A 20,866-nucleotide genomic window follows, 5' to 3' on the forward strand; every position below is an offset into this window, starting at 1 on the left:
AGTACCTTGAAGGTAGAAAAGCGCTATACAAGTATAACCCATTTATCATTTATAACTCCTCTGTTATGTACATCACAAGTTTGGACCCCCGTGTTCGATGATTAGCAAGGTTAAAATGTCAATTCAAGGATCTGCCAATGTGTTTACTGTTGTCCAAATTCCTCTACACAAAAGGAGCACTCTAGTGCTTCTAGAAAAAAGGTTTGTCTGTTTCAACTGAAATCGGGGGCCAGTTGATGTCATTCCCTGGACAAATTTGGCCCCCAGGGCGCCAGTTTAATAGCCTTGCCCTAAATGATTAAATGAATCCAATGACATGACATACCGTACTCTAGTACAGTGGTTCTCAAATGGCGGCACTAGTAACCCTGTGGGTACTTGAAGGCTTAAAGGTGATATGTAATATTGGGGATGTAACAATAATCGGTAATAATGATAACCGCGGTAAAACTCCAGAATGTTAGTATTACTGTTTTAAATGATTGACCGCACTTTGATAAACTCACAGACCTAGAGCTAGCTCGCTACTTATCTTAATTGCTTATCTGAACAACTAAGTTATTTTATTTTGCACAAACTCTTAGCACAGAGCGATGAATCTATACTCGGAGGAATACGACGGAGACCTAAGTGTGTTTTTTTGTCGATGTTTTTTTTTCAACTTTATTAACATATACCGAGGTGTCTACAACAGGAACTTGCATGATGTCGCATAAACCAGAAGCAAAGGAAAGTGAACACTAAATTTGACTTTATCAATTAAAAAAACGATGTAAAACTTTTACCTATTAAAATGGAAAGAAATAAAATAAACATTTAATTAAACACTCTAAAACAATATTTTATGTTTCCTCTGCTAAGAAAGGATATTGGGTGTTTATTTTAGTTATTTTTTTAAATAAAACTTGGTTTAAAGATTTCAGTCTGTGTACAAGTACTTTTTGAACACATTAAAAAATACCGCAATAATAATAACCATGATAATTTTTGGTCACAATAACCATGATATGAAAAGTTCATGTTGTTACATCACAAGTGTAAATACTTTAAAGACTTCAAATAGTATTTATTGTCACAATTTTTAAAAATAAGTACTTGATCCTCTGCTGATTTTGTAAGTTTGCCCCATTGCAAAGGTGTGATCAGTACCAAATTTTAATGGTATGTTAAATGAAACTGAAACAGACAGAATACGTTTTTAATAAATCTGAAAGGACTATAATCACGTTTATGAATAAAACTATTTGGATGTAAAAACTTGCCTTTTTATCCTAAAAGAGGGCACTAAAGGTTGATAATTATTTGATGTGCACAAATATTTTTATTAATAAGGTATTAATTAAAGAGGACACCACTTATGTACTTTGCGACAGATTATTTCTTTACGATTGTATCTTTCACCTTCTTTATCAAAGTGCTGGCACTTACAACTTTCTTTAACCCCGTAGTGGCTTATTATGCAGCCGCACTCAAAACAAACTCGCTAACCAAGACTGTATATTAAAATCGGGGTTATATTTTGGTGATAATTTTCATTGAAAACTGAATCATACGAAAGTACCCAAAGTACTTATTAATATTAATTATATTAATACATCATACCTTATCTCTGGCACAATTTTATAAAATATGAAAATGGTGCCTTTTCAGCAGTGTTAATTTTGTTGACTAAAAATGTTCGTCTTATTTATCGTCACCAATGTTGACTTTGACAGCAGTTTTTAAATTTGGTTATAGTCCAGTCTTTTGACGAAAATGACTTTTAGTTTTAGTCATATTTTAATCATCTAAATTGATTGATTAGTCGACTAAATTCCTCACATTTTATTCGACTTCGTAAATTTGGTCTACTAAATTATAAAGTATAAAGGACAAAGCAATGTCTTTAATGAGGTTTTTAAAGAGCATCTAAAAACTAAATTCACAAGAATTGTTTGAGTTAGGGGAAAATAGGTTGTTAACGATAACTAAAAGAAAATGTTTTAGTCATTGGTTTTAATACACAGATTGTAATCATATTTGCACAAGAGTAAATAAAGTTGTCAAATAGATGCAGAATAATGGAAACACATGACTATACCAGAACCAGTCGTAAGAGAAGGCAAGTTTTAAATACATAAAATCAGGTCACAGTCCTCAAAAGCAGATTACCGGGGATAATAAAAACACCACTTACCCTCATTTTTAGATACTGGAGATGTTACTTGTACTACCAGATCAAAAGTTCTCTCTGGGTTCTCCCTAAAAAACAAGAGAGGTGGTCATGATTTGTGTAAACATTCATTATCAGCATCCAAAACACTCGAGTTGATCAATGAATCATGCCTTAAAGCACGGGTGTCCAAACATTTACCACTAAGGGGCCATACGCATGCAGGGGCCATTTTGACATGTTTCATTTTCAAAACCAATACAATATATAGATTTTTTTAAACCTTTAGGGCTCCCCTCAGGTCTGGTCCCGCAGACCCGAAAATGTTTTCATTATCATTATTATTACTCAATGCTTAAATCTCGAGATCAACTTCAGGTCTATTTGTTGATATTTGAAGGTAAGACATATTTATTTTATGTTTTATGCCATTTTGTCAAAGAAAATCCTATTTTTATGGCAAAAACACAAAATATGCAGTATTTTCCCCTGAGAAAATTCTGAAGTGGAATATTTGATGTCAAGTAATTGTAGCCTAAAATAGGTCAATATTTTTAATTTATTTTTTGGAACAATGACAGTTTAAAAAAAAAAAAAAAAAAAAAAAGACTAACTAAAACTATTGAGGATCCAAAAGAGTCCCACTCATAAAAGTGTTCAAAATATGCCAGATCTATACTATAAATTATTATTGGGGTGGCGTGGCTCGGTTGGTAGGGCAGCCGCGCTAGCAACCTGAGGGTTCCTGGTTCGATCCCCAGCTTGTGTCCTTGAGCAAGATCCTTGCTCCTGATGGGTTGCAGTTAGGGCGTACGGCCCGAGGGCCCGTGAACAGGTTTTATTCGGCCCGCGGGATGAGTTCACTAAGTATAACACTTAACCTGATTTTTTTTAATGAAAGAAACTGCTGTTCTAAATGTGTCCACTGGATGTCGCAATAGCAATTCTTTGTACCGTTGTAGACCAGTGTTTTTCAACCACTGTGCTGCGGCACACTAGTGTGCCGTGAGATACAGTCCAGTGTGCCGTGGGAGATTATCTAATTTCACCTATTTGGGTTAAAAATATTTTTTGCAAACCATTAATTATAGTCTGCAAATTATGTGTTGTTGTTGAGTGTCGGTGCTGTCTAGAGCTTGGCAGAGTAACCGTGTAATACTCTTCTATATCAGTAGGTGGCAACCGGTAGCTAATTGCTTTGTAGATGTCGGAAACAGTGGGAGGCAGTGCGCAGGTAAAAACGTGTCTAATGCTTAAACCAAAAATAAACAAAAAGTGAGTGCCCCTAAGAAAATGCATTGAAGCTTAGGGAAGGCTTTGCAGAACAAAACTAAAACTGAGCTGGCTACAAAGTAAACAAAAACAGAATGCTGGACGACAGCAAAGACTTACTGTGGAGCAAAGACGGCGTCCACAATGTACATCCGAACATGACATGACAATCAACAATGTCCCCACAAAGAAAGATAAAAACAACTGAAATATTCTTGATTGCTAAAACAAAGTACGGTAGATGCGGGAAATAGCGCTCAAAGGAAGATATTAAACTGCTACAGTAAAATACCAAAAAAAGAAAAAAGCCACCAAAATAGGAGCGCAAGACAAGAACTAAAACACTACACACAGGAAAACAGCAAAAAAACGTCAAATAAGTCACTGCGTGATGTGACAGGTCGTGACAGTACCCCTACTTTGAGACAAGAGCTATATTGATGCATGCTTGGTTATGGTTTAAAGTCATATCCAACAATTGCGACAATGACTTTTTACTGTCAACTGAGTTTCTTTTTTTAATGATTTCTGCTGCTGGTGTGCCTCCGGATTTTTTCAAGGCAAAAAATGTGCCTTGGCTCAAAAAAGGTTGAAAAACACTGGAGTAGAGAATATGAAGTGATTTTTGGCCCAGGACGTCCATCCATCCATTTTTCTACCGCTTGTCCCTTTGGGGTTGCGGGGGATGCTGGAGCCTATCTCAGCTGCATTCAAGCGGAAGGTGGGGTACACCCTGGACAAGTCGCCACCTCATCGCAGGGCCAACACAGATAGACAGACAACATTCACACTCATATTCACACACTAAGGCCAATTTAGTGTTGCCAATCAACCTATCCCCAGGTGCATGTCTTTGGAGGTGGGAGGAAGCCGGAGTACCCGGAGGGAACCCACATGCAAACATGCAAACTCCACACAGAAAGATCCCGAGCCCGGGATTGAACTCAGGACTACTCAAGACTAGAGATGTCCGATAATATCGGACTGCCAATATTATCGGCCGATAAGTGCTTTAAAATGTAATATCAGAAATTATCGGTATCGGTTTCAAAAAGTACAATTTATGACTTTTTAAAACGCCGCTGTGTACACGGACGTAGGGAGAAGTACAGAGCGCCAATAAAACTTAAAGGCACTACCTTTGCGTGCCGGCCCAATCACATAATATCTACAGCTTTTCACACACACAAGTGAATGCGATACATACTTGGTCAACAGCCATACAGGTCACACTGAGGGTGGCCGTATAAACAACTTTAACACTGTTACAAATATGCGCCACACTGTGAACCCACACCAAACAAGAATGACAAACACATTTCGGGAGAACATCCGCACCGTAACACTACAGAACAAATACCCAGAACCCCTTGCAGCACGAACTCTTCCGGGACGCTACAATATACACCCCCCGCTACTCCCTACCCCCCTCCCCCAACCCCGCCCACCTCAACCTCCTCATGCTCTCTCAGGGAGAGCATGTCCCAAATTCAAAGCTGTTGTTTTGAGGCATGTTAAAAAAAATAATGCACTTTGTGACTTCAATAATAAATATGGCAGTGCCATGTTGGCATTTTTTTCCATAACTTGAGTTGATTTATTTTGGAAAACCTTGTTACATTGTTTAATGCATCCAGCGGGGCATCACAACAAAATTAAGCATAATAATGTGTTAATTCCACGACTTTATATATCGGTATAGGTTGATATCGGAATCGGTAATTAAGATTTGGACAATATCGGAATATCGGCAAAAAAGCCATTTTCGGACATCTCTACTCAGGACCTTCGTATTGTGAGGCACATGCACTAACCCCTCTGCCACCGTGCTGCCCGGCTCAGGACGTATTTTGCTTTATTTATTATTGAAATGTTTCTTGCCACCTTATGTTGTATATTTTGCATATGAGATTTCCAGTTCATTTTATCATCTATTAATACTCCCAAAACATCTTTGTTTTTCATATGGCAATAACCCCCCAAAAAAACATATCAAAGTACAATATTTGATGTGAAGTAATTGGAGCCTGAAATAAGTCAATAATTCAGAACAGTGATTTTCATTAGAGATGTCCGATAATATCGGCAGTCCGATATTATTGGCCGATAAATGCTTTAAAATGTAATATCGGAAATAATCGATATCATTTTCAAAATTATCGGTATCAGTTTTAAAAAGTAAAATTCATTACTTTTTAAAACGCTGCTGTGTACACGGACGTAGGGAGAGGTACAGAGCGCCAATAAACCTTGAAGGCACTGCCTTTGCGTGGCGTCCAATCACATAATATCTACAGCTTTTCACACACACAAGTGAATGCATGCATACTTGGTCAACAGCCATACAGGTCACACTGAAGGTGGCCGTACAAACAACTTTAACACTGTTACAAATATGCGCCACACTGTGAACCCACACCAAACAACAATGACAAACACATTTCGGGAGAACATCTGCACCGTAACACAACATAAACACAACAGAACAAATACCCAGAACCCCTTGCAGCACTAACTCTTCCGGGACGCTACAATGTACACCCCCCGCTACCCCTGCCCACCTCAACCTCCTCACGCTCTCTCAGGGAGAGCATGTCCCAAATTCCAAGCTGCTGTTTTGAGGCATGTTAAAAAAAATTATGCACTTTGTGACTTCAATAATAAATATGGCAGTGCCATGTTGGCATTTTTTTCCATAACTTCAGTTGATTTATTTTGGAAAACCTTGTTACCTTGTTTAATGCATCCAGCGGGGCATCACAACAAAATTAGGCATAATAATGTGTTAATTCCACAACTGTATATATCGGTATCGGTTGATATCGGTATCCGTAATTAAGAGTTGGACAATATCGGAATATTTTGGATATCGGCAAAAAAAAAGCCATTATCGGACATCTCTAATTTTCATTCATTATTACTTTTTGAGCAATGACCGCTTTAAAGAAAAAAAAACAGATATTATTTGTGTTATTAGAGTCAACATTGCAACTTTATCATGTTACATTTCCTCTGCTGCCTTGTTATAGTGAACATGTTGTCATGTTTTAAGGAGAGTTAGCAGGGCTGCTAAGAGCAGCAGACTTGACCCAGAAGCCGCCGCGCCAGCTGGCCTGTCTGTTAAATCCACTCCCCACTAGAGCCTGTCTTCTTCTAGCATGTTCCCGCTAACATCTCTCACAAATGACAGCGTTATAGCGAGCTTACTTGATTCTGCTGTCCATGTTTTAGTTACCGCATCGCGACAGCTCCGTGCTGTCTGTCGGTGGCTTCTGCTACTCGGCTATCCGACAAGAATGTCCCCTCTCCCCGCCGCCCCTGCGTCGTGGTCCCGGTCCCTGGGCCCCGTTCCGCTGGCGTGTTATCGGTTTAAAAAAAAGCCGCTACGTACTCCGGACGCAGCGTAACGGTTGTAGTTCAGTCCTAGTTCCGTTAGCGTGGGCCCAGTCGCAGGCGAGTGGTTATTTCCCACAACAAACATCACTCCGGAAGTGCTGTCAGACCCTCGGTGACGTCATCACGTCAACGCAGCACTTTGCTGAGTCGCTACACCAGGGGTGTCCAAACTTTTTCCACTGTCGTACATAACAACCGAGAAATGCTTGTTGATAATATTAAATTGCAAGCTACACATTAGTCTTTTGATCAATAGACAATTAAACTCTAACAACATAACACATATTTACACACCTATGCTTGAGAAGGAACAGGATGAAGAACATCTTATATTTCCTGCCCCCTTCAACATAATAAATAGTTAATGGATAGCCCAGATTCACAAGCATACAAACAAAACAAATACATCCAAATATAATGTAAACAAACAAAAAACACACAAAAAAAACCAACAAGTGCAAAAACTTCATGAGGTACAAACCGAACAAAAAATAATACACACCTCACGGGATGATACAAAACAAATACAAAACCAGACAAAAAATAAGTAAAATAATAACTATAAAGCAAAATGTAAACACTTAAAAAAAGTTAAAGTACCAATGATTGTCACACACACACGAGGTGTGGTGAAATTTGTCCTCTGCATTTGACCCATCCCCTTGCTCACCCCCTGGGAGGTGAGGGGAGCAGTGGGCAGCAGCGGTGCCGCGCCCGGGAATCATTTTTGGTGATTTAACCCCCAATTCCAACCATTGATGCTGAGTGCCAAGCAGGGAGGTAATGGGTCCCATTTTTATAGTCTTTGGTATGACTCGGCCGGGGTTTGAATTCACGACCTACCTATCTCAGGGTAGACACTCTAACCACTAGGCCACTGAGTAGGTGTCCATATAGTAAATATGTATATATATAGTCGATTTCTGAAATTAAGACCTACATTTTCAGATTGGTTCAATCAAAATTATAATAAAATCTTGGAACATGGTTAAAAGTAGAAAAACCTTAAATTACTTTCATTATTGAAGGGATCTAAGTTGTTTTAGATAAGCTCATTTTCATACATATGTATATACTTTTACATTTAATTTAATTTATTTATTGTGTGAATGCTACAAAGCATTCACACACATGGTTTTCTACACCAAAATTCATCCATCCATCCATCAATCAATCAATCAATGTTTATTTATATAGCCCTAAATCACAAGTGTCTCAAAGGGCTGCACAAGCCACAACGACATCCTCGGTACAGAGCCCATGCACATAAGGGCAAGGAAAAACTCAACCCAGTGGGACGTCGATGTGAATGACTATGAGAAACCTTGGAGAGGACCGCATATGTGGGTAACCCCCCGCCCTCTAGGAGAGACCGAAAGCAATGGATGTCGAGTGGGTCTGACATAATAGTGTGAAAGTCCAGTCCATAGTGGGGCCAGCAGGAAACCATCCCGAGCGGAGACGGGTCAGCACAGGGTCCCCAATCGATGCACAGGCTAGCGGTCCACCCCGGGTCTCGACTCTCGACAGCCAGCACTTCATCCATTCATCTTCTTCCGCTTATCCGAGGTCGGGTCGCGGGGACAGCAGCCTAAGCAGAGAAGCCCAGACTTCCCTCTCCCCAGCCACTTCGTCCAGCTCCTCCCGGGGGATCCCAAGTTGTTCCCAGGCTAGCCGGGAGACATAGACTTCCCAACGTGTCCTGGGTCTTCCCCGTGGCCTCCTACCGGTCGGATATACCCTAAACACCTCCCTAGGGAGGCGTTCGGGTGGCATCCTGACCAGATGCCCGAACCACCTCATCTGGCTCCTCTCGATGTGGAGGAGCAGCGGCTTTACTTTGAGCTCCCCCCGGATGACAGAGCTTCTCACCCTATCTCTAAGGAAGAGCCCCGCCACCCGGCGGAGGAAACTCATTTCGGCCGCTTGTACCCGTGATATTGTCCTTTCGGTCATAACCCAAAGCTCATGACCATAGGTGAGGATGGGAACGTAGATCAACCGGTAAATTGAGAGCTTTGCCTTCCGGCTCAGCTCCTTCTTCACCACAACGGATCGATACAACGCCCGCATCACTGAAGACGCCCGCACCGGATCTCACGATCCACTCTTCCCTCACTCGTGAACAAGACTGCAAGGTACTTGAACTCCTCCATTTGGGGCAGGGTCTCCTCCCCAACCCGGAGATGACCCAGGCGACCGGTGCAATGGACGTCGAGTGGATCTAGTTAATAGTGTGAGAGTCCAGTCCATAGTGTGTCTAGTTAATAGTGTGAGAGTCCAGTCCATAGTGGATCTAGTTAATAGTGTGAGAGTCCAGTCCATAGTGGATCTAGTTAATAGTGTGAGAGTCCAGTCCATAGTGGATCTAGTTAATAGTGTGAGAGTCTAGTCCATAGTGGATCTAGTTAATAGTGTGAGAGTCCAGTCCATAGTGGATCTAGTTAATAGTGTGAGAGTCCAGTCCATAGTGGATCTAGTTAATAGTGTGAGAGTCCAGTCCATAGTGGATCTAGTTAATAGTGTGAGAGTCCAGTCCATAGTGTGTCTAGTTAATAGTGTGAGAGTCCAGTCCATAGTGGATCTAGTTAATAGTGTGAGAGTCCAGTCCATAGTGGATCTAGTTAATAGTGTGAGAGTCCAGTCCATAGTGGATCTAGTTAATAGTGTGAGAGTCCAGTCCATAGTGGATCTAGTTAATAGTGTGAGAGTCCAGTCCATAGTGGATCTAGTTAATAGTGTGAGAGTCCAGTCCATAGTGGATCTAGTTAATAGTGTGAGAGTCCAGTCCATAGTGGATCTGGTTAATAGTGTGAGAGTCCAGTCCATAGTGGATCTAGTTAATAGTGTGAGAGTCCAGTCCATTGTGGATCTAGTTAATAGTGTGAGAGTCCAGTCCATAGTGGATCTAGTTAATAGTGTGAGAGTCCAGTCCATAGTGTGTCTAGTTAATAGTGTCAGAGTCCAGTCCATAGTGGATCTAGTTAATAGTGTGAGAGTCCAGTCCATAGTGTGTCTAGTTAATAGTGTCAGAGTCCAGTCCATAGTGGAGCTAGTTAATAGTGTGAGAGTCCAATCCATAGTGGATCTAGTTAATAGTGTGAGAGTCCAGTCCATAGTGGATCTAGTTAATAGTGTGAGAGTCCCGTCCATAGTGGATCTAGTTAATAGTGTGAGAGTCCAGTCCATAGTGGATCTAGTTAATAGTGTGAGAGTCCAGTCCATAGTGGATCTAGTTAATAGTGTGAGAGTCCAGTCCATAGTGGATCTGGTTAATAGTGTGAGAGTCCAGTCCATATTGGATCTAGTTAATAGTGTGAGAGTCCAGTCCATAGTGGATCTAGTTAATAGTGTGAGCGTCCAGTCCATAGTGGATCTAGTTAATAGTGTGAGAGTCCAGTCCATAGTGTGTCTAGTTAATAGTGTCAGAGTCCAGTCCATAGTGGATCTAGTTAATAGTGTGAGAGTCCAGTCCATAGTGGATCTAGTTAATAGTGTGAGAGTCTAGTCCATAGTGGATCTAGTTAATAGTGTGAGAGTCCAGTCCATAGTGGATCTAGTTAATAGTGTGAGAGTCCAGTCCATAGTGGATCTAGTTAATAGTGTGAGAGTCCAGTCCATAGTGGATCTAGTTAATAGTGTGAGAGTCCAGTCCATAGTGTGTCTAGTTAATAGTGTGAGAGTCCAGTCCATAGTGGATCTAGTTAATAGTGTGAGAGTCCAGTCCATAGTGGATCTAGTTAATAGTGTGAGAGTCCAGTCCATAGTGGATCTAGTTAATAGTGTGAGAGTCCAGTCCATAGTGGATCTAGTTAATAGTGTGAGAGTCCAGTCCATAGTGGATCTAGTTAATAGTGTGAGAGTCCAGTCCATAGTGGATCTAGTTAATAGTGTGAGAGTCCAGTCCATAGTGGATCTGGTTAATAGTGTGAGAGTCCAGTCCATATTGGATCTAGTTAATAGTGTGAGAGTCCAGTCCATTGTGGATCTAGTTAATAGTGTGAGAGTCCAGTCCATAGTGGATCTAGTTAATAGTGTGAGAGTCCAGTCCATAGTGTGTCTAGTTAATAGTGTCAGAGTCCAGTCCATAGTGGAGCTAGTTAATAGTGTGAGAGTCCAATCCATAGTGGATCTAGTTAATAGTGTGAGAGTCCAGTCCATAGTGGATCTAGTTAATAGTGTGAGAGTCCAGTCCATAGTGGATCTAGTCAATAGTGTGAGAGTCCAGTCCATAGTGGATCTAGTTAATAGTGTGAGAGTCCAGTCCATAGTGGATCTAGTTAATAGTGTGAGAGTCCAGTCCATAGTGGATCTGGTTAATAGTGTGAGAGTCCAGTCCATATTGGATCTAGTTAATAGTGTGAGAGTCCAGTCCATAGTGGATCTAGTTAATAGTGTGAGCGTCCAGTCCATAGTGGATCTAGTTAATAGTGTGAGAGTCCAGTCCATAGTGTGTCTAGTTAATAGTGTCAGAGTCCAGTCCATAGTGGATCTAGTTAATAGTGTGAGAGTCCAGTCCATAGTGGATCTGGTTAATAGTGTGAGAGTCCAGTCCATATTGGATCTAGTTAATAGTGTGAGAGTCCAGTCCATAGTGGATCTAGTTAATAGTGTGAGCGTCCAGTCCATAGTGGATCTAGTTAATAGTGTGAGAGTCCAGTCCATAGTGTGTCTAGTTAATAGTGTCAGAGTCCAGTCCATAGTGGATCTAGTTAATAGTGTGAGAGTCCAGTCCATAGTGTGTCTAGTTAATAGTGTCAGAGTTCAGTCCATAGTGGAGCTAGTTAATAGTGTGAGAGTCCAGTCCATAGTGGATCTAGTTAATAGTGTGAGAGTCCAGTCCATAGTGGATCTAGTTAATAGTGTGTGAGTCCAGTCCATAGTGGATCTAGTTAATAGTGTGAGAGTCCAGTCCATAGTGTGTCTAGTTAATAGTGTCAGAGTCCAGTCCATAGTGGATCTAGTTAATAGTGTGAGAGTCCAGTCCATAGTGGATCTGGTTAATAGTGTGAGAGTCCAGTCCATATTGGATCTAGTTAATAGTGTGAGAGTCCAGTCCATAGTGGATCTAGTTAATAGTGTGAGCGTCCAGTCCATAGTGGATCTAGTTAATAGTGTGAGAGTCCAGTCCATAGTGTGTCTAGTTAATAGTGTGAGAGTCCAGTCCATAGTGGATCTAGTTAATAGTGTGAGAGTCCAGTCCATAGTGTGTCTAGTTAATAGTGTCAGAGTTCAGTCCATAGTGGAGCTAGTTAATAGTGTGAGAGTCCAGTCCATAGTGGATCTAGTTAATAGTGTGAGAGTCCAGTCCATAGTGGATCTAGTTAATAGTGTGTGAGTCCAGTCCATAGTGGGGCCAGCAGGGGATCATCTTGAGTGGAGACAGGTCAGCAGCGCAGAGACGTCCCCAACTGATGCACAGATGAGTGGTCCATCCCAGGTCCCTACTTTGAACAGCTAGCGCGTCATCTGTGGTCCCCTTATCTGTGCCCTCCCATTCCCTCTCCAAGAAAGAAAACCAGTTGACGGCAGATCAACTGGTCTAAAAGGTGGGTCCATTTAAAGGCTAGAGTATACAAATAAGTTTTAAGATGGGACTTTAAATGCTTCCTTTTAACTTACTTGGAACAAAACATTTTTTTCTATAAAAATATTACTTCCACCCAAAAGTTCCCTAAACCCACCTCACCCCCGAAGTCAGCTGGGATAGGCTCCAGCTCTCCTGTAGTCCTAACAAGGGCAAGCTGAATGAAAAATGGATGAACGTCAATAAAAGTGCATTAATGTAAGAGGCCTGCGTTACATAATGTTTATAGACTGGCAGTTTGCTTTATTCTATTTGAGCTTTAAGAGGCACTGGAAGTGTAAAGCGGAGCCTTTATTCCGCCTTTCAACCAGTTCTCATATGCAGCAGGTTGATTTTCCATCCCACGATACTTTTAGGCATTCATGTTTTCTTTCATGCTCTCAAACTGTGACTATTTGTCAAGAGACTCAGTCACTTATTTGCCAAGGGACCAACTCCCTCAAGTCAAACCTGCTGGCGGAATCCATTGCTATATCCTGACACGTCGATTTCCACCTTGAGGGAGATTTTCCTTCTCTCTTTTCAGAAACCAACCCGTCTCAGAGGAGCATGAATTCAGTTTAGGCTTTGCTGGTACCTTTTCGTGTTCCCAGCTATAGTTGCATGTTCAAGCAGTAGTTGCGTGGTGATAAATTGAAATTAAATCTTGGATACACAATCTCGCCTGAGATTGTGTATAGCAGTGTTTTTCAACCTTTTTTGAGCCAAGGCACTTTTTTTTTCATTGAACAAATCCAGAGGCACACCACTAGCAGAAAACATAAACAAAATTAAACTCAGCAGCCGATATTGACTGTAAAAAGTCGTTCTTGCAATTGTTAGATATCAATTTAAACCATAACCAAGCATGCATCACTATAGCTCTTGTCTCAAAGTAGGTGTACTGTCACGACCTGTCACATCACGCCCTGACTTATTTTGAGTTTTTTGGTGTTTTCCTGTGTGTAGTGTTTTACTTCTTGTCCTGCGCTCTTATTTTGTTGTTGATTGTCATGTCATGTATGGATGTACTTTGTGGATGCCGTCTGCTGCTCCACACGCTGCAAGTCTTTGCTGTCGTCCAGCATTCTGTTTTTGTTTACTTTGCAGCCAGTTCAGTTTTAGTTTAGTTTTGCATAGCCATCCCTAAACTTCAATGCCTTTTCTTAGCGGCACTCGCTTTTTGTTTATTTTTGGTTTAAGCATTAGATACCTTTTTACCTGCACGCTGCCTCCCGCTGACGTCTACATATTGTTATCACGACAAACCATGTTCCCGACATCCACAAAGCAATTAGCTACCTGCTGCCACCTACTGACTTGAAAGAGTATTACACGGTTACTCTGTCGAGCTCTAGACAGCACATACACTCAACAACGGCACATTACCGTATTTTTCGGAGTATAAGTCGCTCCGGAGTATAAGTCGCACGTGCCAAAAATGCATAATAAAGAAGGAAAAAAACATATATAAGTCGCACTGGAGTATAAATCGCATTTTTGGGGGAAATTTATTTGATAAAACCCAACACCAAGAATAGACATTTGAAAGGCAATTTAAAATAAATAAAGAATAGTGAACAACAGGCTGAATAAGTGTACGTTATATGAGGCATAAATAACCAACTGAGAACGTGCCTGGTATGTTAACGTAACATATTATGGTAAGAGTCATTCAAATAACTATAACATATAGAACATGCTCTACGTTTACCAAACAATCTGTCACTCCTAATCGCTAAGTCCCATGAAATCTTATACGTCTAGTCTCTTACGTGAATGAGCTAAATAATATTATTTGATATTTTACGGTAATGTGTTAATAATTTCACACATAAGTCGCTCCTGAGTATAAGTCGCACCCCCGGCCAAACTATGAAAAAAAACTGCGACTTATAGTCCGAAAAATACGGTATTTGCGGAATATAATTACTGGTTTGCAAAAAAATGTTTTAACCCAATTAGGTGAAATGACAATTTCCCAAGGCACACCAGACTGTATCTCACAGCACACTAGTGTGCCGTGGCACAGTGGTTGAAAAACACTGGTGTATGGCGCACAGCCAGATTTCTACAGGCTGACAAGAAGGTAATTAAGTGGCGACGAAATGAAGCATAATGTTCTGGGCAGCAGGATGTGTTAAGAATGATGGCGCCGCTATTGCGTTAACATAAAAGTCGGCTACACACAATCACACTACAAAGAAGCCAGTGAGGTTTCGCATTTCAAGGAGCTGTGAACGTTTCCAGATTATGTTTACGGACAATTGTGTTGCATTCTGTTATCTGGAAATTAAATTTTTGTTTGGATTGGTTCTAAATGTTTGAGCTAGAAGCAATTTGACGTATCTTGCTGGATTAAAACAAGCCTAAGTACAGCCTGCAGTAAAGTCAACACAACTGCAATCAAGAGGTCATATTATGATTTTTAATAAAACACTACATAACATGTAGCCTAATGGTGGTGCTTTGGTAAAAATGTTGCGTATATTTTGCTCTACATATAAACAGGCCTTTTACACAAATAGCCTGAGTACGTTGGTGAGGCTTGGGGGGGGCTAAGTAACATAAGACCTTGATTACCCAGCATGCCACAGTAGTGAAGAGCATGCCGTCTAGTAGAAATACGGTAGTAGAATGTAGCCATGGGTAGCTGCATGTTTTATATGTGCAAACTATTGAGTAAACATTTAAAAAACAGTCAACACACCTCGTCTGCATGTTTTACCTGTATGTGTTTTTCTTTTTCACACTTTTTTTAGTGCGAAACAATTTTGGCTCAAAACCTAAATTCATTTAGATGCATTGGAACACATGATAAACTATTTTTTGTGCAAAACAATAACAATAATGAGCTATGTAAAACTTTAATGTGTTTCTGACATGAATGTTCTCTGCTCCGCGCTTAATAAATGCTTATTATGGGGGTGCCCAAATTATGGCCCGCGGGCCAAATTGTGTAAACCTGCGGGCTGAGGGACGTACCTCGTTGAAAAAACAAAGAAAACATTTGTTTCTTTAAAACCTGTCCTGTCCAGCCGCTCAGGCCAATCATATTGTTAATGTAGATGCCCATATCTGAAGTACATATTACTTTACATAGGAGATGTGCGTTATACTTCTCATGTTGCCTTATTTGTATTTCACTTTATTAAATGTTTAGATATAGTTAGTGTTTGGTGGAGCTGGACCGCAACAGGAAGGGATAGAAAGCAGAAAAAAGGGGAAAATTGGGGTACAAGACAATATATATATATATATATATATATATATATATATATATATATATATATATATATATATATATATATATATAAATATGTATATATATATATATACTGTATATATATAAACATATATACACACACACATACTGTATACTGTATAAATATACATATAGCAGCAGGAGGGGATAGAAAGCAGAAAAAAGGGGAAAATTGGGGGTACAAGACAATATATATATATATATATATATATATATATATATATATATATATATATATATATATATATATATACATATATATATATATGTATATACAAATATGTATATATATACATATATATATACATATGTCTTAATAAGGTTATCCAAAAAATAGTGCTCGATACCGTAATAGAGCGCAATATATGTATGTGTGGGGAAAAAAATCACAAGACTATTTCATCTCTACAGGCCTGTTTCATGAGGGGGGTTCCCTCAAAATCTCCTGATGATTGAGGGAACCCCCCTCATGAAACAGGCCTGTAGAGATGAAATAGTCTTGTGATTTTTTTTTCCCACACACACATATATATATATATACCGTATTTTTCGGAGTATAAGTCGCACCGGAGTATAAGTCCCACCTGCCAAAAATGCATAATAAAAAAGGAAAAAAACATATATAAGTCGCACTGGAGCCCGGCCAAACTATTAAAAAAACTGCGATCTATAGTCCGAAAAATACGGTACTGTATACATACAAACATATATACACACACACATATACTGTATTCTGTATAAATATACATATATACACACACATATATATATACACATACATATATTCAGATATATTTACATATACTGTATATACATACATACATATATATAAATGTATACATATATACTGTATATATATATATATATACAGTATATATATATATATATATACACATATACTGTATATACATACTGCATATACACATTCAATTATTTTAACACAACACAATGTGGCTCCTGAGTCAAAAAGTAAAAAGATTGGGAACCCCTGCTCTTTACACTAGACTACCAAAATCTGACATGTCTTCCACAGGCATTATAAATAAATATGTGATAGGTGTGTCCGGTAAGGCGGCTAGGTTAATTGTTACACTTCAAATTAAGCACACTGTCATTTATTAAATGACATTTCATGTCAATCAAAGTTATTTTTGCTTCTTAACAGTGTCACAAGTTGGGGATGGCATGTAGAGTTAAAAAACAAAACAAAACTCCCGATATCCAATCCACCCCTGTGATCCACTCTCTTCCTGCTCTGATATAATGTACTGTAAACTACACCATTAATGTCACAAAAGCAGTGTTTGAAAAAGTTTATGATCTCACTCACGAGTTTAACGGCAACCATTTTTAAATAATTCCTATCAGGAATATGTGTCTTGTGAATGATGGTAACTTGCTCTGATCTCCCATCGAACCGATGATTGGTCAGCCGCTGCATGCTGTCAATCATTGCCACGTTGGCAAGAAGGTAGCACCAGAAAGTCAATCATTAAGCTTGTGGGTGGTCTAAAGGGACACGATTCAGTCTGCCTATCAGAAGTGTTTGACTTGTCTCCTTTTAGTAGCATGACATTATTTTGGGATATTAAAAAGTGCCTCTGAAATAATGCAGGGGACATGTTCCACTGTCACCAAATGAAGTCCATGCCTCCACACCCCGAACCTTTATGCTGACAAATACCTATGTAGTTTTGGAGATACGCCAATCACTATGTTCTGAAAATGATCTACTTTAAGGCAACATAATTAGCAACATTTATTATTTATCTATATTTAAATTCCATTATTTCCCCCCCAAACTTTGACTAAATCCCTTCTTCTTCAAAGTCAGAATCATGAAAATCCATCCATCCATTTACTACTGCTTGTCCCTCTCGGGTCGAGGGGTTGCTGGAGTCTATCCCATCAGCATTCAGGCGCAAGGCAGGGTACACCTTGGACAAGTCGCAATCTCAGGAATCATGAAAATGATCGCTGCAAATTACACTCCCCTCGCTTAGTCCGTCAAATTTTGAGTGAGTGGATTTGACTGGAGAGGTCCATCCTTCCTTCATATTCCCATCGATCTAGTCGACAAGATCATTTCTAGATGTAAGTGTATTATCATGAACTCATGAAGCCTGTTCAGATGAGAGGCTAACTGTCCTAAGACCAACTGAACAGTCCAGTTGCTATTAATTGAATGCTCTGAGAATTTGATAGAACAGTTCTACAGCAGTTTTGGGAAACATAACATATTCCTGGCTGGATATGTTGGACTTACGAGGTTTCTGTGCAGAGTTATCACAGGCTGCCAGGTCAGTGTAGACTTGGGTACAGCAAGCAAATTAGACACAGTCTCCATATATAGTTGTACAATTGCATCTTCCAGTTCATAGCAGATACTCAATGTAGCCCGCAAGCAGCTGCAGATACTCGCTGAGTTCTTTCACAGATGCAAACTCTTTGCAAAGATGAAAGAGTGAGGTGGCGCCACAGGTGATCCCAGACAATCGGTACTGTCGCTTATTGGTAAGACATTTTCCACAGTTTTTCAGTGATGTAATCTTTGACAAGGGCATTCTCAAAGGCTGAATATGTAGAAGTAGCAGCGAGATAATGTAGGAAGAAGATCTTTGGACACTAAAGAGGTTTTCAACCAGCGTCTGTAGACCTTTACAGGAATGACAGCGCTGAGTTTTTTGTACACTTTGCTTCTTTTGTAAAAAAAAAAATCCCTGTAGTCCAGCAGACCAAATCAGTTTTATTTTGTGGGATATCCTCCACTGGATCTTCAGAGTTTTGTGGTAAAAAACAACCATATGGTGTGGTAACAGCTGCGTGTCTGAGGTTGAACACACCGGCGAATCTGCTCCGGTCTCCGTTATGCATTGGGGTCTCCAGGGACATCCACCTCTGGCCTGGTGGCCTCCGAAGCTCCAGGGGTAGTTCCTCCCTCCCTGTCACCAGCTCTTGGTTATGGAACACCAACGTGTCCGTCTCCAAAAATAAGGACCTCTGCGACACGACTTTGCAGTGTGGGATGCAGTAGAAGTCCCAGCACACATCCCCGTGGAGGTCCAAAGTATTTCCAGAGGTCCAGTGCCACAGCAGGACAGTCACTTAAAGGGGAACATTATTACAATTTCAGAAGAGTTAAAACCATTAAAAATCAGTTCCCAGTGGCTTATTTTATTTTTCGAAGTTTTTTTCAAAATTTTACCAATGACACAATATCCCTAAAAAAAGCTTCAAAGTGCCTGATTTTAACCATTGTTATATACACCCGTCCATTTTCCTGTGACGTCACATAGTGATGCCGATACAAACAAACATGGCGGATAGAACAGCAAGTTTATAGCGACATTAGCTCGGATTCAGACTCGGATTTCAGCGGCTTAAACGATTCAACAGATTACGAATATATTGAAACGGATGGTTGTAGTGTGGAGGCAGGTAGCGAAAACGAAATTGAAGAAGAAACTGAAGCTATTGAGCCATATCGGTTTGAACCGTATGCAAGCGAAACCGAGGAAAACGACACGACAGCCAGCGACACGGGAGAAAGCGAGGACGAATTCGGCGATCGCCTTCTAACCAACGATTGGTATGTGTTTGTTTGGCATTAAAGGAAACTAACAACTATGAACTAGGTTTACAGCATATGAAATACATTTGGCAACAACATGCACTTTGAGAGTGCAGACAGCCCAGTTTTCATCAATTAATATATTCTGTAGACATACCCTCATCCGCTCTCTTTTCCTGGGGGTCTGGCGGCAGATTTCCTTGACTTTATCGTTGGAAATGCATCTGCTTTGAGTGTCGCAGGATATCCACACATTCTTGCCATCTCTGTCGTAGCATAGCTTTCGTCTGTAAAGTGTGCGGAACAAGCGTCCAATTTCTTGCCACTTTTGCATCTTTGGGCCACTGGTGCAACTTGAATCCGTCCCTGTTCGTGTTGTTACATCCTCCGACAACACACGGACGAGGCATGATGTCTCCAAGGTACGGAAAACAGTCGAAAAAACGGAAAATAACAGAGCTGATTTGACTCTGTGTTTGTAATGTGTTTGAAAAATTAGCGGATTGCTTCCCAATGTGACGTCACGTTGTGACGTCATCGCTCCGAGGGCGAATAATAGAAAGGCGTTTAATTTGCCAAAATTCACCCATTTAGAGTTCGGAAATCGGTTAAAAAAATATATGGTCTTTTTTCTGCAACATCAAGGTATATATTGACGCTTACATAGGTCTGGTGATAATGTTCCCCTTTAAGGTTGGCTTGAGTTGTCAGAGAAGAAAACAGCTCAATAGTGAAGTGAAGTGAAGTGAATTATATTTATATAGCGCTTTTTCTCTAGTGACTCAAAGCGCTTTACATAGTGAAACCCAATACCTAAGTTACATTTAAACCAGTGTGGGTGGCACTGGGAGCAGGTGGGTAAAGTGTCTTGCCCAAGGACACAACAGCAGTGACTAGGATGGCGGAAGCGGGGATCGAACCTGGAACCCTCAAGTTGCTGGCATGGCTACTCTACCAACCGAGCTGTACCGCCCCGGTCAAATAAATTAAAATACAAGGATCCTCTCACCCAGCCATAAAGAAGACCTAGTGTTAGAACAAAGAAGATGCAAAAGAAGAGGCAATTTGACCAAACAGTGAGGATTAAGTTGCTGTGGGCTCTGAGGTCTGGTGTGGTTGTTTCCGGTGACGCCACATCAAAACGGGTAAAAAAGAGGCTCAGCTTCTCCTTTAGCAGGTCCATGGGTGGTCCTGCTGGACTTACTGGCACACCTGTCTGCTGTTGTTAAAGTCCAGGTGGTCCTTTATCCTCCTCCGATGATCCCGTTTGGCCTTTATGATGCCTCTCTTCAGGTTGGCTGTGGTCATGCTGTAATGAGCAGCCACTGGACCTCCCAGGTCCTCCAGGGTTTTTCAGGTTCGAGTAGATCTGGATGTGTCTGTCCACTGTGACCATGTCAAGTTGCAGTTTTTTTTATATTACACAGCACACGGTCTGTGAACACATTCTGGTCCTGATGTTTAAACACATCTCAGTTCGTCCTCTGGAAACAGTCCATCAGGCCAAGTTGTAATGGTTATGGTTTTAATTTATTTGACCATGCATCCAGTTACATTATGGAACATCATATATTTCCAGTTTCTCATAACAATATGTACGTGCAGCTTTCCTGAGAGGGGTGTATGCAGGGATCATAAATAGGG

The 20,866-nt window shown here is 40.4% G+C and overlaps 1 protein-coding gene and 1 pseudogene across 2 annotated transcripts in view; both read right to left on the reverse strand.

The window, feature by feature from the left end:
• dennd1b (DENN/MADD domain containing 1B) overlaps positions 1 to 6,915 on the reverse strand; it is a 362,658-nt gene extending 355,743 nt beyond the window's left edge. For both annotated transcript variants that reach the window (XM_072914655.1, XM_072914654.1), the window contains exons 1-2: positions 6,632 to 6,915; positions 2,177 to 2,241 (exon numbers count right to left, since the gene is read on the reverse strand). In XM_072914655.1, the coding sequence (XP_072770756.1) occupies positions 2,177 to 2,241; positions 6,632 to 6,648 (82 nt within the window). In that variant the 5' untranslated portion in view covers positions 6,649 to 6,915. The remainder of the gene's footprint in view (positions 1 to 2,176; positions 2,242 to 6,631) is intronic.
• An 11,111-nt stretch (positions 6,916 to 18,026) lies between these two features.
• On the reverse strand, positions 18,027 to 20,530 carry LOC133616864 (alpha-(1,3)-fucosyltransferase 7-like; annotated as a pseudogene).
• Positions 20,531 to 20,866: the final 336 nt, after the last annotated feature.

Source organism: Nerophis lumbriciformis, linkage group LG14, assembly GCF_033978685.3.
Source record: "Nerophis lumbriciformis linkage group LG14, RoL_Nlum_v2.1, whole genome shotgun sequence".
Classification (NCBI taxonomy): domain Eukaryota; kingdom Metazoa; phylum Chordata; class Actinopteri; order Syngnathiformes; family Syngnathidae; genus Nerophis; species Nerophis lumbriciformis.